This window comes from Thamnophis sirtalis, unplaced genomic scaffold (assembly GCF_051295495.1).
Source record: "Thamnophis sirtalis isolate CommonGarterSnake01/CBP01778 unplaced genomic scaffold, rThaSir2_p1.2 scaffold_3, whole genome shotgun sequence".
Lineage (NCBI taxonomy): Eukaryota > Metazoa > Chordata > Lepidosauria > Squamata > Natricidae > Thamnophis > Thamnophis sirtalis.
The window spans coordinates 92,785,160-92,811,593 of record NW_028261383.1 but is presented as its reverse complement, the minus strand read 5'-3'; the positions used below and the strand labels follow the sequence as shown (position 1 = coordinate 92,811,593).

General features: G+C 36.5%; 1 protein-coding gene across 1 annotated transcript in view; it reads right to left on the bottom strand.

The window, feature by feature from the left end:
• TRPC7 (transient receptor potential cation channel subfamily C member 7) overlaps nt 1-19,794 on the bottom strand; it is a 138,999-nt gene extending 119,205 nt beyond the window's left edge. Inside the window, exon 1 of the mRNA XM_087709513.1 lies at nt 19,042-19,794. Within this exon, the coding sequence (XP_087565639.1) occupies nt 19,042-19,794 (753 nt within the window). The remainder of the gene's footprint in view (nt 1-19,041) is intronic.
• Nucleotides 19,795-26,434: the final 6,640 nt, after the last annotated feature.

The following is a 26,434-nucleotide window of genomic DNA, read 5'->3' as shown; positions in this document are numbered from 1 at the left end:
AATGTCCCGCAATTATCAATGCATTAATAATGATCTAGTAATATTAATAATATCTAGTAATTAGTAATATCTAGTAATAACATCGTCTTGGCCACTCCCACCAGGTCACATGGGTGACAGGTCACTCCCATCCAGTTGCATGGGTGGCAAGCCACTCCCATCCGGTCACATGGGCAGCAAGCCACTCCCACAAAGGAGGCCACGGCCACAGAGTAGGTTTGAACAATTTTTGAAACCCACCCCTGGTCAGTAGCCAAAAGAAACAGAAGTGCAAGGTGACATGAGTGGGAGTGTTTTTAAACTTCAGCTTTATCTTCTTTCTAGGTTCACTTAACAGCAAGAGAATAAAAAATTAATAACACATTATGTACATAATACTCACAAGAAATTTGCAACTATTTAATATCCCACTCAAAAAAAATTCACTCAAAATGTTTTGAATAAGTTTTTTTTTCTAGAGATAAAGCTTTCAAGGCCAAGGCATAATCTCTACCTGCCCTGCTCAAATGTTGTTTTTGTTCTTGTCATGACCAGAACCCAAGAATTTAAAAAAAAAATGAAAGAGAAACTCATGCAGATTCACTCTCTGCCCACTGGGAACTAAGGTCTTTAATGATTTAAAAATTAGAGGATATTTCAAGATCAGGTTGTCCATCTGCCCAAATGGCTTTTTAAAATAGGGATCAGGCAACCTCTGAGGCTAACAATTTCCTAGACGCTGATCTTTCAGTGTTCAAAAGGGAGAGAAGACAAGTGCTGGCCTCAACTGATCTCTCTATCTCTGCATCTCTCTCTCTCTTTTTCCTTCCATTCAATAGTGTCTCATCCTCAGAGACTGCTTGGACTGCAGTTTTCTTGATAAGGTTTTTCAGGAGTGGTTTGCCATTGCCTCCTTCCTAGGGCTTATAGAGAATTACTGGCCCAAAGTCCTGCAACAGGGTTCGTGCCCAAGGCAGGATAAGAGCTCAAGTCTTCTGTTGCCTAGCCTGATGCTTTAACCATTTCACCTCTCTTATCTACCCACTCACTCTGCCTGCCTGCCTGCCTGCCTGCCTGCCTGCCTGCCTGCCTGCCTGCCTGCCTGCCTGCCTGCCTGCCTGCCTGCCTGCCTATCTATCTATCTATCTATCTATCTATCTATCTATCTATCTATCTATCTATCTATCTATCTATCTATCTACCTACCTACCTACCTACCTACCTACCTACCTACCTACCTATCATTCCTCTACCTGTATTATAGTGCTATATTATATTAATAAAGTAAAGATAAGCACTGCTCTGCCCCTAATTCTGTTTCTTTTTCATGTTATCAGGTTGGAAAGGGAGATATGCATCAATAGAGCTTGTCTTCAAGCCAATGCAAATACTCCTGATTTATTTATCACATTTACATTGATTAGATGCCTGGAAACTAGAGGCAGGCAACACAGGAATGAATGTACCTCTTTTCTCCACATTTTGAATATTTCAAGCATTTGGATGAATGCTACTTCTAACTAGGGTGCATAAACAGCTTTTCAGAGATGCTTTCAAAACCATATCAAGTACAATTCATCACTCTTATTTGGCAGCCATCTAGCAAAAATGTCAGTTAATCCAGTCGGTGAACAATCCTTTTCATTATTTCAGTTAAGAGTCTGGGATGCTAGGAGAATTGAGTAATGGTATGACATCGCCCAGGCTAACAAGAGAATTAGAACAGAGATATCATAGGGTGACTTTGAAATGTCCTGGTTTTTCATTCAATCTATTATTGTTGTTGTTGTTGTTGTTGATGTAAGGAATGAATCTGAAAAAGAAGTATCTGGAGAGAAGGTGGAGCATAAAGCTAAATCATAACAGTGTCAATAATCTATAGTAACGCAGGGCTTGAAGTCAAGAACCATTTTCGAAGTAGCAATTTTCCTGCTCCCCAGATTCTGTTATCAAATTGGTCCAAAAAGACCCATGATTTGAAGTATGTGAGGATCTTCCTGCTTGTTCTTCTTACATGCTTCTCTCTGACCCCAGTGCAATCATCACTAACCAACAAGCGACACAGGCTGGCCTTTAATAATTACTTTAAGGAGGTCCTGGTTTTCTCATATTGTGAAGCAGCCACAGGCTCCTGAATACTGCCTGGACTGGGGAATGCTACAAGCTTTTCATATCTTCATATCTGAAGTAGCCAGCTGGTACAGAACATTGTTCCATAATGCCATGTTCTTTCTGTTCTGTGTATTGATTGTTCTGGACAGAATGTAAGTATGGGAACTTTAAGTCTGTTCCAGTTTGTCACTTGAAATAGCTTCCTTTAGCCTAATAGTGGTCCCACTTTGGTCTGCTAATGACCGCCAGCCATGATATAAATTTAAATTTTTTATATCCATAAGCAATTATCATTGTCCAACCTTGAAGAAGAACATATGCACATAGACAAAGTTTTACTATTACTCATATTCAAGGGAGCTGGCTGACATCATTTGAGTTTCTGATGTCCTCCTATTCATTGCTAAAGATGGTAAGATTCTTTGCATATTGTAAAGGCAACTCAGTGATAACAGTAGTCAGACTCCCTGCTTTAAAATCAGCAGAAACTTCCCAGACACTTGACCTAGCAAATCTAGATAAGAATTTTATATTGTATTAAAATAAAGCCATCATAAATAGTTGATTGTCAAGAGGAGAGTGCAGTCTCCTCTACCTATTGCAGTTTAAATCCCGGACTTCTTTTACCAACATTCATTCCTCCCTTCTTTCCTTTCTTCCTTCCCCCTCCCTTCCTTTCTCCCCCACTTTCTCCCTCCCTCCCTTTCCTTTTCTTGCTTTTTTCAGACCCGGAATTATATTACTATTAGGTGTAATGGAAATCTCTCTACTGAGAAACAGTTCTGACCATACATACAACAAATGAAAAGAAAGCTTTTTAAAAATGGAATAAAAATAAAAAACAAATGAGGACATAAACTAAAACTGACAAATAGTTATGTCCTTCTGACTTTTCAGCTTAGCCGAAAAATGCATTAAAAAAAAAGTTTGTTAAGTATCAGAAAGAGAAAGTGGATTGGCAATAATGGAAAAATCAAAAGCTATTCAAAACAGGAACTAGAATGAATATATATGGAAAATTAACTGGGTATTGCCATCTGACTGATTTATTTAGGGTAATTATTTTCTGTCCATCTCTTTGTAAAGCCTTTTTAATAATATTTTTAGGAATCTAGTTGCAACATTGATTTCCCCAAGCCAAAAGAAAAAAAAAGAAAAAAAGAAAAAAGTTTTATCTTTTTGCTTGTTCACTTTAGCACACATGCCTATTTTAAATCCACTAAACCCCATTGATTTCAGGGGACTTACTTGCAGGTAAGAGTGTACTGCTTAGAGATTTGTTTGAAAATAACTTCCATTGGCCTATATGTCATTGTACAATTAATCATATTGTTTTTCCTTAGTCTCTGAAAATAGAACTGTCCAAAAATATAAGAAAATGATTACATCATTCTGCCATCAGTGTAATTTGCTCAACAGATTTGCCTTTTTAAAACTGCACTCTTTCACTGAGTTTCTCCTCTGCTGAAAAGCATGGTGAAATTCTTGTAGGCAAGGATATTATATGTGCCACAAAGAAGTTTGAAATTTTCACACTGGATGTTGAGATAGAAATGATATGGCTGGCCAAATCGGTGCAAGTTGTTTTGTTTTGTTTCAGTCTGCTTATGGAAAAGAATTGCTTAGAAGGTCATGCGAGTATAACCTGAGCATGTTTTTAAAGATATAAAAATGTGCTAAGGATTTATGTCAGAACAGATTTGTGACATCCGCTGATGTGGACTCTACCACAGGGCAGTCATGAGCATTGAATGGGCTTGCTGAGATCCATCTTTTTCCAATTAAAAAACCCATACAAATACACAAGTACAATTTTATTGCACCGTGCATGCACGCGCAGCACACATCAAGCTCATGCCTGCACAAAGCGTGCAAACGAGCGAACTGGCAGCAGTGCCTGTCAGAACCAACCCCTGCCCATCTTACCTCCGGGTAACTCTGGGTGGCTATTTCCATAAGAGGTTAGACTCTTTTACATCTTAAGAAAGGTGGTAAAGAAAAAAACAGATATAATTCTGTACAGTTCAGTTTACAGTAACACAGACTTGTTTTGCATTGATTCCCTCAGCCCTTAGAAATATACAATTGTACACAGGTGACTGTGAACTAATTTAAAAGAAAAGTGGAACCTTAGCACTTTTTAAACATCAAGAAATTTTGGATTTAAGCAGAGTTGCAAGTGTATGCAATGAGTGTGATTTGAAGGCTTATAGATTTTTCTGACTGATAAAAACAAACCTTGTCCTCCTACGCCATGCTATAATTTAATTTGCTTAGATTACTTCATGAAATGATCTGAGTATTGCTCTCTGTCTCAAGGACTAAAAATGATATTGATATGTGAGGAGTGAATTCCATTTAAAGAATGAAAAAGATCTTTTGCTGTGTTATATGAATAATAGTAACTAGATAATGAATAGAATAGTCTACCTGTGAAAAGGAAGCAATGAAGGTTTAATCTTGGCCAACCTTTCCATGGTTTATTTCAAGGATTTTATTTAAGTACAACTTTTAGAGAAGGGTGTGAAGAAGGACACTGTCAAATTCTCTACTAAAAGGTGATCTCTTGAAGAAATGAACCATGAGCACCTAACCATTTTTATACTGACTGCTCTTCTTTATTTCACCTCCTAATTTAAGAAATGGGACACCTGCTTCCTTGCAGGTGGTACCTGCAAACTGCTGTTTCTTTCAAATGCAGGTGGGTTTTTTAAAACCTCCTGCATGGAGTTAAATAGTACCTTTTAATCCTCATAGGTGTACTTCCAAGCTATTAGAGAAAAGTAATTGACTTATTCATGCGAGAAACATCTTTGGTGGCACTGCCTGATAAATATGAAGACAAAGAGGGTTGCATTTGGGAGATACATTTGTGAGTGGCCCATTTAGGTGAACCTTTTCTGTTTTTAATTAAACAGAGCAGGGCACATAGTGTCCTGAGTTGGAGAACAAACTCCTGTTTCCTTTACAAGTTCCTATATAAGTCAGATTTGTTTTTAACAGCAGCTGCTCTGAAATAATCTACCAAATGATTTGGTGACATGCGGGTCAAAGTAATTAACTATTTCCAAGTGTTGTGTCAAGGGTGTTCAACCCATTCAGAATCAGAACTTAATTAATTTCAGTGCAAGAATAGCCTGACATGGATCATGTGATCTTCGTGTCTTTGAAAATATGTTTACTTGAATCTGTAAAGCTGCAATTGGAACCTCATGACATAATAATAAAATAATTATCTTACAGCAACTTGCCACTGAGTTTGAAAAAAAGTGCAAATGGGTTTTGATATATATAAAAAAGTCCTCCTCCTAATATCAAATAAACACCAAACTATTATTTTAAAGCCTAAAAGAGCATTCAGATCAGATGAAAACTTTATCGTATTGTAATGAATGTTGTTGTTTCCTCGTGCTAAGCCTTAAATTAGAACTGGGCAAGATTTTGGATGCCATGGCCCTTCTCCAGGGTATTTTGAGTGATATTATACTAAATCTGTGCAATCCATAGAAAGTATTCATAACAGTGGTTATCATGGTCAAACAATAGGACATTTACAGTATGAATAACTTTAATATATTTTGTAACCATGCTAGATCGTGTGAAACAATGCTTTAAAGTATTATTTCTTCCACCATAAAATGTGTTATGTGACAATTTGCAAACCATTAATTATATCTGCAAAGCAAAGAATGTAACCAACTGAAATACATAATTTACAAATCAAATTCTACAACTCCAAGGTGTGACATAATGCAATGTAGCTTCTTCCTTTTTCAGAAACACGTTGCAAAATTAGATTATTAATTAGATTATGCCAGGGGTGAAATGCTCTGAAGTCTGTTACCAGTTCGTTTTGCTACGGGTTCGCTTCATGCGTGCATGCGCATCATAGATGTTACTACACAGTGCTGAAAAGGAGGATTAAGAAGCCTTTGCTGAGTCTGCAAAGGTAATTAGAACAGTGAAGGGGAAACAGCTGTGCTGTATGATTTAGATTTGCTAGGAAGAAGGATTTACTGCTTTCTATTGAATATAAATTGTTTGGCACAGCTGATTGTTGCACAGCTGATCACCAGAATGTTAAAAAATGCTGCCGGTTCAGACGAACCAGTAGCATTTCATCCCAGGATTATCCCAAACTATTGTGATTGTGAATAACTGCCAATGTTTTAGGAATGGCAGTGCAATTCACCAGGAACATTGCTTTTCTAACTATTTGGGGCATTGATGTGAAAAATAGATGCTATCTTTTTCTTCAAAGCCTATAGATTTAGACAATCATTTCCCTTTAACAAAGTATATGTTGGAGACTCTCATTCTATCTATTTGTTTGTCAAATTTTTGTTGGTTTTTTTATGCATGAAGTGGAGCATCTCCAAATACTTTAAACTTAGTCCTTCTGTCAAAAAAACCCTGCAGCAAATTGTTGTCATTGTTTATTTAAGCTCATGCCAACTGTAGGTTCTATGAAGAAAGTCATAATTATGAATATACAAGAAATTTCCTCTGTGTTTATAAAGAAGAAACTTATAAGATCCACCAATAGTTTGACTGAGCCACATCAGTGAACCACCCTGTACCTGTGTCTGTTTGTATTGGTTATCTGTACAATGCAACTCAAGTTTTATGAAGTATATGACATAGAGTTCTTGTTTGCAGGACCATCTGTCTCCAATTATCTCTGCCTGTCTGGGAAGATACAACAGGCTTGGCATGCTTTGGGTCCTATCTATTAAACAATGTCATTTTACTGGATCAAGAAACATTCTTTCTTTGTTGCTGCATCTGCCTTCTTCAATAAATTTTCCCAAAGTCCACCCTTGTAAATCCATAAGTTTGTATGGCTAGGCAGCTATAGAAATTGAATGTTGATTTTATTTATATGCCGCCCTTTTTCCCCAAAGGGGACTCAGGGCGGCTCACAACTCAACCAGGGAAGGGGGATACAAACAAAAAATTAAAAACAACACAAAACAATACATAATTAAAACACACAGCAGTCATACCAATTCGAGACGGGGGCAACAGTTCTTTAGCCCCAGGCCTGTCGGGACAGCCAGGTTTTAAGGGCTTTGCGGAAGGCCTGGAGGGTGGTGAGGGTTCGAATCTCCATGGGGAGTTCGTTCCAGAGGGTCGGAGCAGCCACAGAGAAGGCTCTCCTCCGGGTAGTCACCAGTCGACACTGGCCGGCAGATGGAATTTGGAGGAGGCCTAATCTGTGGGATCTGATTGGTCTAGTGGAGGTAATTGGCAGCAGGCGGTCTCTCAAGTACCCAGGTCCAATACCATGAAGTACCCAGGTCCAATACCATGAAGGAATTGAAATAATACATAGTGTCCAGTCGTTATCTGATCAAAAATCCACATATGACCATTTCCCCCAACACACACACTTGTTATGGGATATGCAATCGTGTATGTTTCTAAGGGGGATAGTTTTATTTACAAAGATAGCTTACATTAGTTGAATTTATGATAAAAAGCCTGTATCTGGGAAAATTAACATCAATCGAGGGGAAATCTTTGAAAAACATTTTTAAAAAGTAAATAAATGGGAACTGGTCTAAGTACCAATAGAGGAATAAATACAATAAGATAGGTTGGCTGTATATTAGTCTACCTATTCTTAATGGTACCTTTTTTAGTTTCCCCATTCCACTGTTTGTTGATTTATCTTTGATACCTCAATGTATGACCCTCTCTCACTGCTACAATTTTAAACTTTCCATGATTATTATTTCAATTTTCTGATGGAAAGTTACCAGCTTTCTAACTGAACATATTGACATGCTTTCATCTAGGAGTAGATACTTTTCCCTCAGTTAAATATTGACTAGGATTAACATCTATCCTCAGAAGGATAAAAATGGACATTAAATCAATATCCCTGAATTTGAGGTGGATTGCTATTACATGATATTTTTCAGAATTATATCCAGCCACCAAGTTCACCCTACAAAAATTGGCTCTCAGCATTCTTTATAGCCTTTTTATATTAGTTTCCTTGGGGGCAATTCTTTGTAAAGCTAGAGCTAAGTAAAAAGAAATAGAGATGGAATTCCACACAGGCTATTTAAAAAAATAATGATGTTAACCATACATTTTCTGATTCTATTTCAGAGGTAATTATCTCTCATTGCACTTATAAAGACCTTTGTCTGAGACATCCAAATCTAATAGAGTATTTGTCTATATATGAATAAGGGCAACTCCATTTTATTCTCCTCAGGTATTAAAAACAGTGACACTTAACCAATGTTCAATCTGTCAATGAACCAAATTCTTTAGAGACTCAGAATCATTAACCATGGTTCCTTAATATGTTTGATGGCCAAAAAGGCTATTCCAACTTTCATTGAGAAAAAAATGCAATAGCTGCATTGAAAGGAGTGAAAAGATTCATCTGAGGAGTTGAAAGCTACTATAAGATATAATCAATTCACTGGTGAATCATGTAGCATAATAGTTACACAGCACAGGCTTAGATAGGGGGAATCAGATGATCTTCTTGAGTCAGGTAATCTAGACCCAGGCAAGCATCTGACCTTGAGCCAATCATCATCCTTTTATTTATTTTTGAAATGCTGTGGGGGTAAGATAGGGGATGTACTATATATACATTCTGAGCTATTGGAGGAATGGTAGAACCTTAATGCAACAAATAAATATAGGGATTAAAAAAAAGAAATTATTTAAAAAGTAATATACCCTGTTTTCCTGAAAATAAGACCTCCCCAGATAATAAGCCCAATCGGGCTTTTGAACACACGTGCTAAAATATATCCTTCCCCAAAAATAAGCCCTCCCCAAAAATATTGCAACACAGCAGCAGCTATGAGGTGACCACGCTCGCCACCTCCTGGACCTCAAAATTAATAAGACCTCCCCAAAAATAAGGCCAAGTTATTTCGGGTGGTGGTGGTGGTGGTGGTTAAAAAGAAAATAAGATCCTTTCTTATTTTTTGAGGAGCATGGTATATTTTCCCACAAGTGACTATCATGAAAAGAAATCTAAACTGATTTGCAAAAAAGAATAAAAGTAGCATTTGAACACTACTGAGTCATGCCAAATAGCTGAATGGACAAGTAGATATGACACCTTTGTAAACCTGCTGGTGTCTATCTCTTCTATTTCTTTCCCATCTTTTGACTTCATATTTTCTCAATATTCATGCAGCAATTCTCTACAGAGAACAACATTTCATTTGCTTGCTACTGCTCGATCTTCTCTTTCACTTGATCTCAATGAGCATGGCAAACTCTGCTGATGAAAAAAAAAACAATTTCTCATATGCACAATAAAGAGCCTATTAACAGTCCCTGAGTTCTTTCACAATTTATCAGTTGGTTTGTTCCTCCTTTTACATTCTAGGAACTTGATTTCTACCTGCTTTCTTTTTCCATGCAATTATTTTGATGAAATAATACACATGGCCTCCTTAGACCTAGCAAAGAGAGAGAAAATAATACAGTGTGCCAAGCTGAAATGCCTCACCAACCTGTATTTTTTTTCAAAAATAACAACCCACCTGGGGAGAGGAGTAAGAACAATAAAAAGCAGTCTTAACAGACTTCCCATTCTTGTTATTTTTTTTCACTAAAAAAATCTTTTACCTGCTGCTGTGCTCTTTTTAAATATCTTTTATTCCATATCTTTTATCTCTGTACATCCTGGATGTATTTCAGTTAACTGTATATACCTCCTACACAGGCAATAGTTATGTTGGCTTGCAGGATGCCTCTAGAGTACAAAGCCTTCTTTATTTTAAATAATGGGAACTTGCTTGAGATAAAACTGGAGTTTCGACTGACTTCTGACATATTGGCCATAATGTCCCCAAACTATGGGCTTCTATCCTCACTGGTACGCACAGGTTCTGTTGTGTGTGGCGTGGATACAAAAACAGTTGAATGCCTAATCTAAAATGTTACTAAAATACGTTATGGGAAAGCCTTGATTGACCAAATTCATAATGGATACCAGTAGTGTGTGTATATATACGTGTGTGTGTGTGTGTGTGTGTGTGTGTGTGTGTGTATCCATGTGTGTGTGAATAAATGGTAAAGAAAATGAATTAACAAATGGAAAGTAATGTACAAAAATGTATTGTCTGTATAGCAGAAAAAGGAAATATGTTATTGAACTGAATTAAAATGGTTAGATTTTGAGGGTTATATTGTCAGAGTGTGCACAGTGTGACTGTGTGAAACAATTCAGGAGTAATTACAGTAAACAGAGGTTTGTATTTAAATAGTGATTTTAGCTACAAAGAATATATACATACATGTACTTTAGTCAGACCTCAAACAAACAGCAATCAGCAATTACTGCATGAAAGCACACAGGAGAGAGAGATACACCCCAACAGGATCTCTTCTTATTACAGGCTCTTAAAGTGATATTAGCCCAAAAAACTTGCTGACTCATTCCCAGCATTACATCGTTGCAGCAGCTTCTCACCTCTTAAATCATTACCATGACATATATTCTGATGATTAAATACAAGAATGTATAATTTTGAATAAAGAGCTAAAATTTGAAAGTATAAACATCATAAAGTATACACTGATATTATATAAATTGTTATCAATGCATATAAAAGTAGCAACTGTGGGAGATGAAAATATAGCCTATTTATCTTTAGCTACGATGATTTCATAATGTAGCAGAAATATTTGTAAACAGCTGAACAATTGCAATTTGTGCAAAGTAGATAGTTTCATGAGTATATTTGGAATAAGAAGGATGAAATCATGAGAAATAAGGAACTGAAAGTAGCAGATAGATGAAGGTTTTAGATGTACATGGGTATAAGTGGAAACTGACTGTCAGTAAGAAAGAACAAGGAAGTAAGTTCTGAAATGTGTGCAGAAAAGTATAAAAAGTGTGGCTTGAGATGAGTTCAGAGCCAGTGGCCTATAGCTGTCCCTGCTGGACCTGCTATGTCAGTGGACCGCATTGCAGTGTGTTATTAATGTAAGTGATGTTATGATGTTATGTAAGTGATGTTATGATGGCTGTTCATGTTCCAAATTATTTGTGAAATAAATCTCTGAATCTCAAAATAAGAATTATTGGTTTGTGTTACTGTCTTCTATTTCTTTGATTGGATTTTTCCACGACACAATCCATAGGTTGATGTTAGCTACATGTTGTGCGTCAGTATAGCAAAGGTGACAAACAAGCTAGGGGTGGAGTGTATATTGCTGGAAGGCAAAATCAGAACATTCTAGACTGGACTGGACTGGACTGGACTGGACTGGAATGGACTAGAGTAGAGTAGAGTAGAGTAGAGTAGAGTAGAGTAGAGTAGAGTAGAGTAGAGTAGAGTAGAGTAGAGTAGAGTAGAGTAGAGTAGAGTAGAGTAGAGTAGAGTAGAATAGAATAGAATAGAATAACAGAATTGGAAGTGACCTTGGAGGTCTTCTAGTCCAACTCCCTGCTCAGGCAGGAAACCCTATACCATTTCAGACAAATGGTTGTCCAATCTCTTTTTAAAAACTTCCAGTGTTGGAGCATTCACAACTTCTGGAGGCAGGTTATTCCACTGATTAAGTATGGTCTTATCAAAGCATTATAAGGTTGCATTAACAGTTCATGTGATCTTGATTCTATCCCTCTGTTAATGCATCCTAGAACTGTGTTGGCTTTTTTGGCAGCTGTAGGACGCTGCTGGCTCATATTTAAATGATTGTCCACTAGGACTCCAAGATCCCTCTCACAGTTACTACTATTGAATGAGGTACAACCTATACTGTACCTATGCATTTGTTTTTTCTTGCCTAAATGTAGAACCTTACTTTTTTCACCATTGAATTCCATTTTGTTAGATAGCGCCCAATGTTCAAGTCTATCAAGATCCTTCAGTATCTTAAACCTATCTTCTGGAGTGTTGGATATTCCTGCTAGCTTGGTGTCATCTGCAAATTTGATGAGTTCCCCATCTATCATCTCATCTAAATAATTGATGATTGATTCTACCTTACTTATTTCAACCATGTCATGAAATCAAACCCACTGGAAAAGGCAATTCTGCTTGGAATGGTCAGTGGTAAAAGGAAACGAGGCCACCAAATACACAATGGCCAGACACCATCCAATCCGACACCAGCCAAACCATAAAGCAACTGAAAGGAGCTGTACAAGATTGAAAAATGTGGACAGAGCTGCTCCATAGAATCAATCAGACATGATTGAATGGATAGCATCATCATCATCAAGCTGCAGCGAATGATGATAATGGAAAAACTAGAGATGGGTTTTGAGAAAAATTGGGTAATACTTTGATTGAATGCAATCCAGAATAAATCTATCCACATGCATATATGGAAAAGGAATTAATATACATCTAAGTGCACCATTGATTAGTGGCTTATGATAAAAGGTTGACAGAATTAATGAAGAATACCATTTTTTTCTAGCGGTGAGAGAGGCTCTTGGGAAAAGATAGGCATTGAAGAAGAGGAATAAAGTGAAAGAAATGAGAAGAAAAATAGAATATCTGCAAGAAAAGAACGTATGCTTGAATTAAAAAAGCATTCAAAGGTAAATTATCTCCCACAGAATGAATCGGAAATTGACATTAGGAAAGAGGATGTAGAAGCTGTTTGGAACAGAATGAAAATAATTATGTTACACGGTGCCAGAGAAATGTCTGGAGTTATGCTAATGAGAAGTACAAAAAAGAATACTCTACAGAATGATGGAGTGAATGAGGTTGTGGGTTGAAGTCAAAATAATATCAGAATGAGTACTGCCAAAAATTAGAGTGAGAGAAACATATAATCGGTATATAAAAACATATAAAGAATGGTTGCTGGAACTGGGTATGTCTAGTCTAATGAAAAGAAGGACTAGGAGTGACATGATAGCAGTGTTCCAAAATCTCAGGGCTCCCAGAAAGAAGAGGGAGTCAAGCTAATTTCCAAAGCACCTGAGGGAGGACAAGAAGCATTGGGTAAAAACTAATCAAGGAGAGAAGGAACTTAGAACTAAGGAGAAATTTCCTGACAGTTAGAACAATTAATCAGTGGAACAACTTGCCTCCAGAAGTTATAAATGCTCCAACATTGGAAGTTTTTAAGAAGTTGTTGGATAACCATTTGAAGTAGTGTAGGGTTTCCTGCCTAAGCAGGGGGTTGGACTAGAAGATCTTCAAGGTCCCTTCCAACTCTGTTATTCTATTCTATATAGTGAAATTTGTAGTTGCAAAGAATGCAATCAAAGAGATCACAGAACAATTCAAATAAAATCAAGCAGAGAAACTGCAGAAGTATTTTGACATCGCTCTACATGGGGCTGCCCTTGAAAAGTGTTCGAAGACTTCAGCTAGTCCAGAATGCAGTCCAGAATGCAGCCGCATGAGCGATTGTGGGTGCACCTAGGTACACCCACGTTATACCTATCCTCCGCGAGCTGCACTGGGTGCCCATCCGTCTCCGGACTCGCTTCAAGGTGCTAGTTGTTACTTATAAAGCCCTGCATGGCATCGGACCTGGGTACCTGAGAGATCGCCTCCTGCCGATTATCTCCCAAAGACTGATTCAATCACACAGGCTCGGCCAGAGAAGGCTCTAGGTCCCATCTGCCATCCAATGTCGGCTGGCGACCCCCCGGGGGAGGGGGAGAGTCTTCTCTGTTTCTGCTCCGGCCCTCTGGAACGAGCTCCCCGTGGAGATCCGGACCCTTACTACCCTCCCGGCCTTCCATAAAGCTACTAAGTCCTGGCTGTTCCGGCAGGCTGGGGGCTGTTGAAATAGCCAGCCCCGCTCCATTTGTGACTGTTGTGTATTTTAATATTGTTTGTATTGTCTTATTTATCTCCTCCCCCATTTTATTGTGAGCCGCCCGGAGTCCTTCGGGATTGGGCGGCATATAAAACCAATAAACAAATGAACAACATTACATATTTTTAAAAAATCTTTTCAGAATCAGTAAAAAGTTCTAACTAAACAACCATCGGGAGAGTGAATGAAATTTAAAGGAAATTATTTGGGATGGAACTGACATCAGAGAATACTGGAAGAAGTTTTTTTTTTTTTACAGATTTATCTCAGTGATATGTTGAAGAGTGACATGAAAATGGAAGCTATCAATGCTGGTGCCAGACCCATTGTATAAGAGCTTTCTTCTGCCCTTTTTGTTATAAGAAAATGAGAATTGAATAAGTCAAGAGAAACATAAAAGCACATTAAATATAGTGTCAAGGGATTACTTAAGAGGTAGGTATTGTAAAGCAAGAAGAAATGAGTTTGAGAAGTGCTGAATGAACATGAATTAAATGCAAATGTGAATAAATGCTTTGGTCATATTAAGACAATGAATGATGACTGAATGAAAAAAATAAGTTTATAATGGAAAAATGAAGGTCAAGAGAAAAAAAGGAGAGACCAATAAAGTCATGATTGGATAAATTAATGGCAGCCTGAAAAAGAAAGAGGGGAAATTTCAAAACAAAACAAAACTCAAAAGGAATATATGAATTAGTGTACAAATGAGGTAGAAGCTTGGATGGTTTTCAAGGATTAAAAGGTGTAGAGCATTTTAATGAATGATTTTATGTAAACTCTTTTTTATCTTTATTATCTTTCCCTTTTCATCTTATGCTTTTTAATTTCTTTGGCTTATTATGCTTACTCTTTCTGAACAAAAAGTTGCTTACACTGAAAATAAGCAGAAAGTTGCTTACACTGAATCTACGAGTTAGATCTTTGGGAATAGAATAGAGATTCATTTGTTTAACCAACACCCCCAATCAAGCATCATTATCAAACACTGATTCTAAATTTCAGTAGTTTCCTTAGGTTTGGATGGAAACAAGAAATAGAATTAGGTATCCTTAGCACCCTTAGCCATCATACCAAAAACTTTCACAACTTTCTTTCCCATTGGTGATTTATACAGGTAGCCCTACTTACAATCACAATTGGAACCAGAATTTCTGTTGCTAGGTAGGCAATAGTCACACTTGATTTTTACAACTATTTTTTTTGGCCGTAGTTGTTAATCAAATTACTGCAGTTGTTAAATTAATTCTGCTTTCCCCACTGACTCTGCTTGTCAGAAACTGGCTGGGCAGGTCTCCAATGGTGATCATATGGCCCTGGGATCCTGCAACCATTGTAAATGCACTGCTGGTTGCCAAGTGCCTGAATTTTGATCACGTGACTGTGGGGATATTGCAATGGTTAGTAAATGCAAGGACCAGTTGTAAGCCACTTTTTTCCAGGGCCATTGTAAATTTAAATGGTGGCTCAACAAAAGGTTGTAAGTCAAAGACGACTTGCATATCACATAGAATTTGGGTCAACAGACCATTGCAAGGGAACATTTATGGCATCAACAAGAATACAGAAGCACCTTCTTAACTGATCTTCAAAAATAATCTGTAATAATTCATTGCAAAGCAGATCCTTCCAATCTTACCCAGGTGCAATTCAGGAAGATTAAAAAAAAGACTCTTTAAAAAAGATGTTTTTAAAAAACTATAATATTTTTATAGGTACCAGTTTGGTGCAGTGGTTAATGGTACTTAAAAATCAGGAGAACCAGCAATCCTGCCTTAGTTACAAAGTAAGTTTGGTGACCTTGGGCCAGTCACATTTTCTCTAAGCCAGTGAAGGCTAAACTTTTTGGTCACCATGTGCTGATCTGCATGCCGGAAATGGCACGCAAAACCATCCTGCAAGGAATGGGTAGCCTTACTGTCCACACTGCAAGGAATGTGTAGCCTCATACGTAGCCACGCGGCAGCACCGAAATCCAGAAAAGCAGCATTCCATCACACATGTCCATGTCGGCACCTAAACTTCCATGTTCCAGCATGTGTGCACATCCAACAAACAGTTGGCCATCACGCATGCACATGTCGGACACCCATACGTTCAGGTGCCGGCATGTGCATACGCAATGGAACGTTGACCTTCTGGGTTTCGGCGCTCCTGTGCATGTGAAGGACAACTGGCCAGAGCACAGGTAGCCACAGGAACACAGAAGAGGAGCCTGCAATGCCATGCATCCCATGCAGGATGGGTCTGCATGGTGCTTCTGGCACACGTTCCATAGGTTCACCAATATGGCTTTAAGCTCTAGGATGGTTGCAATGGCAAATGGCTTACAAACAAGCTTGACAAGGAAACAGCATGGACCAGTCACCAGGAGTCAAAATTTGAAAGTACACACATACACACACACATGCACACACGCGCACACACACACACTTAAAAATGACATCGCCCAAATGTAAAATATTTGACAGGACTTACAAGTCTTTGCTTACATTACCCTGAAAAATATGAATCCAAATGGTGTAATATTAAACAGCATCATTGCATTTATCTGTATCATCATTTACCTCACTTCTTCTCCTTAAAGTCAGTTTTACTCCTAATTCTGAATATTTACAAAAGATACTATACAAGTAGTCCTTGACGTCTGACTACAATTGAGCCCACCATTTCCATTACTAAGCAAGAAAGTTGTTCAGGGAACTTTGCCCCATATTAGGATTTGTCTTGCTATAATTGTTAAGTGAATCACTGCAGTTGTTAAGTTGGTAACATGGTTGTTAAGTGAATCTGGCTTCTCCATTGACTTTGCTTGTCAGAAGGTCACAAAAAGTGATCAATGACCCCGGGAGACTGCAAACATCATAAATATGAACCAGTTGCCAAGTATCCAAATTTTGATCATGTGATCATGGGGATCTGCATGCGTGAAAAATGGCCAGGTCACTTTTTCCAATGACATTATAACTTTGAACATTCACTAAATGAATGGTTGTAAGTCAATGACCAGCTAATTTTAATATAATTTGATCAAGTTTGCAAATGCTACTAACTTGTTCAAAACCAATTTTTCAACTGGAACGTTCCATGCTACTTTTCTTAAATGTGAGGATATAAAGCAGAGAGAGTAAGTTTGGTGTAATGGGTAAGGCACAAGACTAGTAAGAGGGAGACCATGACTTCAAATCCTGCCTTAGCCTGAAAGCCAAGGTAAATTTGGCCTAGTCACTCTCTCTCACCCAATCTACCTCACAGGATTGTTATTGTGGGGGAAATAGGAGGAAGAAGGCATGTTGGATATGTTCCCTACCTTGAGTTATATGTAAAAACAATAAAGGAGGGTTCCAGTTTAATTAAATAAATATAAACTACCGATAATCCTTATTTATTGACTACAATTGGGACCAGGAACTTGATTTTAAAGCGAAGCAGTTGTTAAAAGAAACTATACTTATGTTTACAATCTTAACCCTGGCTTTCTTTTGCTTTACAGACCTTGCAATGTGAGGATTGGTCACAAAGTTACTTTTTCATCATTATTGTAATGAACAGTCGCTATATGGGGCAGTCGATAAACAAGGACGACCTGCACTCCTTGATTTCATGCTTTAATTCCAATATTTCCATGCAATCTTTCGAATAAAATTGGCAATATACCCTTATCATTGTCTTTCTCATAACAGTCCTGCCTGAAGTCATTTTCATTGCATGAAACTTACTTCACTTTCTCTTTAATCTAGCAGAAATCAGGCTTCTTGATTACTTTGTGCCAACAGCCATGACTTTCTCGTGTCAGTGATTTCTCCATCAAAGGTAAAATAGGCAAAATATTCCAGTATTTGTGTCCTATCACTCAATTCTGACTCTCTCATTTCATTTTAAATACGATTGATATCTCCTTCTCATTTCTATTTTAGGGTTTAGAGGTGGTATTCTGCCAGTTTGCCCTGATTTGGGTGAACCAGTAGTGGCAGTGATGCCCACCCACCCAGACATCATCACAGACACACTGTGCATGCACAGAAGCGCCACGCGTGAGTTCCCAGTTCCGAACTGGTAGCGAAGATTAGAGCATTTCATGCCTGGTTTAACCTGGGGTAGTTAAACCTTAGGAAAGCATGATTTTAAGCCCATCTGAACACATTTAAACTATCTGGGTACTAATGAAAGGCCTTTATGGTTATAAACTGAGGTTGTAGTCTGAACAAATGTATCCCAAGGCAACAACAACAACATCTCATTGTCGTGCTATGCTCTCCATCCAAGTACCAAGCTAAAAGTTATCCTTAGACATTAAGTAAGTGTGACATCTCTAGCTTCTAGGTTATATGAATCACATTTCACTAGCATCAGAATGGTACCTGGCTCCAAATAGCACACAAAAAAGGTACACAATAAACAGAAGCAATAGGCAAGATGCAATTCTCACAATCCCAAAACAAAATGAATCAGGGACCTAAAAGCCACTAATATCAAAGAATACCCAAAATTAAGGAAGCAGTCACATAAATAGGAGTGTTCATGCTTTAATTTCAATACTTGCAATCTTTCAAGCAAAATTGGTAATATTCTGTTCTCATTGTCTTTCTCATAACAGTCCTGTGCCTTAAGTCATTTTAAGACTGGATAATAAACTGATAGTGACTAAACATCAAAAGAAGACTTTACATTTTTTTTAAAGAATGAACCTTGCAGTCTCTCTTCAACTCTTTACTTTTTAATAAAATACAGACAGCCACAGTGATTTTTTACAGCAAGTTTTTTTTTTAAACAGTCTGTAAAATATGCATCTTTTTACAACTGGAAAATATAAAAACATTATATTCTGTCAACCTGTCAAGTGGAAATTCTTTTCTCAGCATAAAGATGTAGAAGAAAACAAGATTGAAATCAGATTTCCTGTTACTGACTTATTTTATACAGACATGTTTCCTTTATAGGAAGAATATATTGCATATGTATTTCAGATGGCTGGCTCAAGTCAAGGTCACAACTAAAGAATGCAGATAAGAAAATCTAATATACTTCTTTGTTCATACTGCATACCAATAGACTTCACTTCCATATTCCAACATATAATCTAATCTAGACCAAGGAGTATTGTGAGAGCACAAAAGCAATTGGACAAAATAAAGATATAAATATAGAAGTTTTCTACATTACCTTGAATTCTGTCTCAATGTTGGCTAGTCTTGCCAGCTCATTGCTTAACTCTAAAGCTGTAAGGACAGGGTCTTCACTAGATAGAGACAAATAAGCCGCACTTGCTAATCCTTTGTAGGCATTCATTCTTGATCGAGAATGACTGAATGAGTCTTTTCTTTGCTTCTCATTGCACTCATTGCATTTACAGAAGTAGTCATGAGGTCTTTCTATCCGTGCCCCTTTCAGTAACAATATGTGAACAATTTCATATTCTTGGCAATGTGCAGCAAGTATAATAGGTGTAATATCATGGGAAAAGCGTGTTCCATCTTCATCATAAGCATAAAAATCATCGTCTCGTAATTCTTGCTCGAGTGGGCTTAGAGTGAGACGCTGCCCTTGTGCAAAGGCTGGATGGTTCAATATTGCTTCCACAATTCGTACATATCCTTTACTGATGGCTAACAAAAGGGCATCTCCAACCCTTGCTAAATTGTCTTTCTTTAAAAGAAGTTCGGTGACTTCCAGATGTTCATTGCCAACTGCCAATTGCAAGGCATTTTGTCCCATGTAATCAACACAATTGAAATTCAATGTTTTGGATTCCTCTAGCATTTTCCGTACCACTGGGATGTTGCCATATTCTGCTGAGTCCAAGAAACGTTCTTCTTCGGATGTCAAATTGGTGCCTTTCTCATTGAACATGTAGGCTGGGCCTCGGATGGCCTGCCTCCTCCCTTTCTCCCGGAGGGTGGTGTGTCGCCGATGCATGTTTGTGGGATGAGGTGTTCAAGCCTGAATGGAAATAAGAGAACACAGTAAGACAGAGATAGTTTATAATAATTTGGTCGGCCAAATATTAAATCCACAGATTTTCCACATAAAGTGTTGAAGAGCGTTTGAAGGAATTTACTGTTCAATTGAAATGGATAGGTGCTTGACTAAATTAGGTCTCTTAAACAGCAATAGTCAAATAGAGCATGTTATATAGAAATCTGCATGATTCCAGTATACCTATTATAATTTTCAGCTAAATTTGAGAATAAATGGAATGTTGTTAATTAATATAAGCCTTAATAAAACCACTAAAAATAAAAATAAAGCTAGTAAGTCATAAAGCCCACCCGTCTGTATTTTTTATGAGATCCACATTTGTACGTTTTGTTCCAAACCAAGTAGTTTCAAAGTAAGTAATTATTCTCTGAATGTGTAATGGCCTCTCATTTCTAAGTTAATAGTTCAATAAGTAACCTTCCTTAAAGAAATAAAATCCAAGGAGATGACACACCTCCAAGTGCTCATATGATCTTTCTCAGGAGAATATGGTTTAGCATATTTCTAAATTGCAAAAAATAGGATGACAAGACACAATAAGCCAAAATAATTTATTAAAGCTGTATGGAGTATATAAAGACAAATATGCCTATTTTGTACTGGACTGTATGTCTGAGTTTTGGATGAAGGGACCAATGGAACAATGGTGAGAACAGTCATGCCAAAGGCTATAAGAGAATGGTTCTGACCAGGGGTGGGTTCCTGCCAGTTCTAACCTCTTCTATAGAAGAGGTTTCACAAATCTACTGTGCTGTTTAGAACCGGTTCCAGCTCCCTCCCACCGCCCGTCCACACCACGCTTGCCCCACCCACCGCTCACTGATTGGCTGGCTCACCTATCGTCCCGCCTGCCTCTAAGAGTCCTATCTAAACCTTAAAGTCTTAAAGCTGTCAAGTTTGAACATCCCTGGATTTTTTTTCTAAAGGGTTAGGGGTGCAAGGGTCTTGTAACTTGACAGCTTTAAGACTTGCACACTTCAATGTCAGAGTTCCTGAGCCAACATGACTGGAGGAAGAATTCTGGGAGTTGAAGTCCACAAGTCTTAAAGCTGTCAAGCTTGAACACCCTTGGTTTTTTTTATTAAGAGTTAGGGGTGCAAAGGTCTTGTAACTTGACAGCTTTAAGACTTGCACACTTCAATGCCAGAGTTTCTGAGCTAACATTTTGGTTGCTAAGCAAGAGCGTTGTTAAGTGAGTTTCACCACATTTTAGAAGTTGGCCATGCCCACCCAGTCACATGACTGCCAAGCCACTCCCACTCGGTCACATGGCTGGCAAGCCACTCCCACAAAGCATGCCATACCTACAGAAGAGGTTCTAAAAATTTTTGAAACCCACCACTGGTTCTGACCGATACCATAATTTGAATGATATTTGCTATGATTTGTTCCACTAGACTTTGTTTTCATTTTATAACATCTTCAAAAGAAATTATACTTTATTGTTTATGTTTAGTATTGTGTGACTCCTAACTGCACAGTCAAAGCTATCAAATCAGGTTTGAATTTTGAGTGAAGTCTTGAAATCTACACACAATGTTGCAGCTCTTACAAGAAATTGAATGGTTTTAGTAAGCACACTACTACCACTTGGAATAATCTCAGCAGAAATTAAATGCTGATGGAAAAACACAAGACATAACCATTTATAATGACATTATTTTTTCCAGATCCTCAGCAAGCTTACAAAATATTGTTGGAAACCTAAAAATGTAAAATAATTTATAAACCACACTGTCTCTTTGAAGTCATTAATCTGAGTTATGGATTCCTAAATTTGATCATATTTTCTCTGCAGAAATGTCATGCTTCCTTTTAAAAACAGAGATGTCATACACACAAATGTACATTAAAATGCCAATGTAAATATAAATATTTGATGAACAATTCACAATTCAGGGGAACTCCAAAATTTCATATCATTTTACCAATGTACATTCTTTTGCTGTTGCTGCTGTTGAATGATCAAGTTGTGAGGTTATGATATTTACCATCGGAATCAAATACAACTGTGCTTCTAATCAATAGAAATGCTTGTTCAGCAACTGAACACACAAATGCTCATCCACATGCATGACAGCAGTGACATTTTCTTCAGTATGTTTCCAATTCTCAATCTGACAGAAGAAAAATTGCTTTCCATTTCTTGACCAAAGGAAGAATAAGTTACTGAACTATGTTGGACAAATGGTAGAAGTACAGCATCCAGAGTAAATAATTTCTCCAGGGACCTCTGCTATCTCATGCCTTATTTAAACTCTAAATTCCATGAAAAGAACCTTTTAACTTTGAAAAGCAAGGACAGCCATAGCAGTGCAAAGTGTCAGAAAGATGTATAAATAAAAAAAAATCAGCATTAACTAGAGCAACCAGCATTAGGAGTGTGCAGGATCTTAAGTTGAGATGATAGATAGACAAACAAAAATATAATAGATTGATATGATGATGATGATGATGATGATGATGATGAGGAGGAGGAGGAGGAGGAGGAGGAGGAGGAGGAGGTGGATAACCAGACAGACCCCAATGGGCATTGAGATTTTAGTTAGGTAAATGGTTCTTTTTCTATGATGTCTATGTTTTTATTACATCCTTCGGACTTTATTGTACTCTATCCAGAGTTTATGAAGACTGCAGAGGGCTATTAAAGTTGTAAAATGAAACCAATAAAATCTTAAATAATGGAACTTAAAACAAATCCCCAGAAAAACAAACAAGCAAGCAAAAGTTAAATCACCCGCGAGTAAGACAGAAAGGTAGAAACTCTTTTTCTGTAGATGAAGAAAACCTTTGAAAAATGAAAGCTCAGATTTTACCACTTTAATGATATTAATACAGATATGTGCACACTTCTTCATTTATGTGAACAATTAAGGTATATATATATATATATATATATATATATATATATATATATATATATATATATATATATATATGTATATATATGTGTATGTGTGTGTATATATATATATATGTATATATATGTGTATGTGTGTGTATATATATATATATATATATATATATATATATATATATATATATATATATATATATATATATATATATATATATATATATATATATTCTTTTGTCTAATGTTATTTTTAAAGCACACGATTAAAGACATGCATAACATTAATGAAAATCATGGAAATGTTGTAGAATACTGTAGAATATGGATATTTGCCAAAATCAAAGCTTCTCAAGAGCTGATACATTATCTCTTGGCAGTATCAGAATAACAAGCATAATAATTGAGATTAAGAGGCTGCTTCATAAACAATTGTTTTCTTTTGCCAATTCTATGTGTCCTTCAGTGCTGAGAAACAAACTTATTGTTTCCTTTGATACTCTGGGGTCAAAAAAAGAATGAACAAAATCATTGGCTTGTTGTCCAATTGTCCAAAATTATCAACAGTTTCACAATCTCTTATCATGTAAGAGTATGATTTGGGAGTATACTTCATAGAATTCAGAATTGATTCCAACCACATCTTTTAATTTTTAATTGTATTTAATTTAATTCAATTCCTTTATCTTGTAACAATATTTTAAAATCAAATAAAGAGATTTATTAAACACGCACATGAAAAATCCAAATATTTATTCATGTTAAAGATATCTGATAACAAAGATATCTTGCAAATCAACAGATGTAGGGAAACATATTAGTAGTCTTTTTGGATGGACTCGAATGGAAGAAATAAAATGATGCTTTTCCATTGAGTGAAAAATGGATACAATAAGAATGTTGATATAAACAATCACAACAGAAGTATGGAAACTCCTGTAAAAAAAATCATGATAGGCTTGGAAGAGTCATCAAGGTCAATTAGTCCAATCTTCTATACAGTGCACAATCTACAATAGAGAATGGTCTAATAGCTGGTGTTGCATGGCCGCTAAGATGTACCAGTTAATATCTTCAATATTAATGTCTTGGATATTGGTTCAAAATTGGTTCAACCACCGGAACTAACTGTGCAACTTTGAATCAATTATTCTTTCAGAGGGACATCCTTAACAATCAAAAATTAAGATTATGTACGTGTAATATTTAAAAGGCGCAAAGTTTTCATCATCAGGCAGGGCACCATTTTGAAATCAGTGTCTGTGCTGTAGATACCCCTTTTCACTCAGCCCACTCTACTTTCTTGAGAGGTGATTGTGTGAATGAAATTATGAATGAATGAATGAATGAATGAATGAATGCTGCCTTGAGGTTTCAAATAAAATGCAAGTACTAAATGCACTTAATTAATTAAATCAGCAATGCATTTGAATGAGATAGGATTTCAGAAAAATATATTTTGCACCATGGCACAGAATATAATTCCATAATGATAATTGCTATGCAGATGTTCTTTTTTTATGTGATAATTATGGTACCATTCTATGCCACCTTAAATCTTAAAAGATTGTTCTTTGTAATACACTTTCTTATGACAATTTGTAAAGCTATAGAGGAAAAAATGCCCTATTCCCATGATAAAACAGCTTAATACTTGTAGATACCGACTTTATGAAGAAGTCTACATAGCAGTTTTATTATGTAACACTTTTTATAGATTGAGTTCTGTACTGTGTTTCCTTACATTTCTAAGATTTAAGCAGATAATCCAAAAAGAATCATTTTCTCAGAATTTATAAATTTGGGGATGCCAGACACCAGTTTTTTCTGGTCATCCACAGCCTTGGGATATTGAAATTATTAAAAGGGCAAATATTAATTCTTAGAGGTTGATATACCCAAAGTGCTTACACTTCTGTAGTAAAAAAAATGTATCATTGAAAATGAAATCAAATGTTTAATTATTAAATTCAATATTTTGATATTGAGTTTAATACTTAAATATTAAATTACACCAAAGAGAATATTGTTTGGAAAATTAAGTGCAAGGGTCATATAAATGGAATATTTAGAGATTAATTTCAGCTAAATGGCCTTACCTTGACCAAGAAATATCCTAACTTGACCAAGAATGGTGTCCTCATTCCTACTCTACAATAATAAATCTTCAGTAGAAAATGTTTTTCTCAACTTCAAATATTTCCAAGAATAATATTTAGCTATCGCTGCAGGGATAGTTATTACAAACAGTAACAGCAGATCCTTATATTGCAGTTCTTCTTCTTCTTCTCTTTTGCTTTGGGAATTAATCCCATGTGCAGACAGTGAAAGTGATGCATTCTTTTTAAAGTCTAATTATGAGCCTTGATTGCACCCATCTTAACATTTTTGTTTAATGATGCTTTGCATTTCAATTACTCTGTATTTGCATATCTTATGAAGACTGCTAGTGATCAATCTCGTTAGGCAAGCATTTAAGAAAGGGTGCTTTTCTGGGAATAACGTGTTGACATTTGGTGGCATCGGAGAACAATATTTTGATTAAGAATTAGCTTGTCAATCCTGCTTTTGGTTGTCTTTTGTTGTTAAAGGAACCAGATGAGATAGATAACTTTGGAGGATTCCAACCTATGTATTCATATAATACCTATCAATCATGATTGTTCCTTATATGGACTTATGTCCATATAACCATCAATCAAGTTTTGACTTTGGTGTGAACTTTCTTTAAACCAAACCCAAACGACTTCAGTATCTACCAAGAGAATAAGAAGCCTAGAACAGTAAAAATCTAGTTTAAAACCATGAATCTCCTTGGCCTTGAAATTCTGTAACTTTATGAACATTTTTTCCCATTGAATATATATCACATTACCCAATTTCATTTGTCTGGTATTCATAAACATGCAGGGATGCTTATTTCCAGAAATCACATACAAGCATACCTTATTTTTATCTGTGTATACACACAATATATGTGTGTTTGAGAGACAGACTATGTAAGGATGGATGGATGAGATTTTGTATATGTTGCTTATGGATTGGTTAGATACCATCTGGGTTATTTATACTGTACAACAATTTTAATGGTATTTATTTTGGAATCAGATAGTCTGTCTCCTCTCTGCCTGTGTGGCTTCTGTCTATCTATCATCTATTATCTATCAATCTGTATGTTTGTCTGTCCATCCAGAATGGTTGCTGTTGCTGTTATTATAATTTGTAACATTATTAGATAAAGTAGTATTTATTCAGTTATTTTCATATAATAAATATTTGGAGTCAATGAACAATCAGAAACTTCATGAAGAGGTAAATGAGCAGAAGAGTTTGAGGGCCCATGTTATAGTTGAATGAAAAATAAAACTTCTTTCCTCTTTAGCACTTTTAACATTGAACAGAGACTAAAATAATAAATACATATCCAAAATGAGACCATAAATTTCCATTAACAAAAATGGGAGGTGGGAGAGATTGGGATTAAATAAAGTAAAATGAAAAGGTTGTACCCATAGTCACATTTTTACTTTATTACCTCAGTTATGTGATTAAGAGGAGAATATGTGTATCAGATTATCTTGGGATAGTTCCATCCCTTTCCAGATTTAATATACCAAAATATGATTAAGTTAAATACATTGGGTTTTTTTAGATTTAAAGCTAGCACTTGACTATACACCACCCTCTCTGTTTAAAAATGTGAAAAATAAATAAATACAAAGA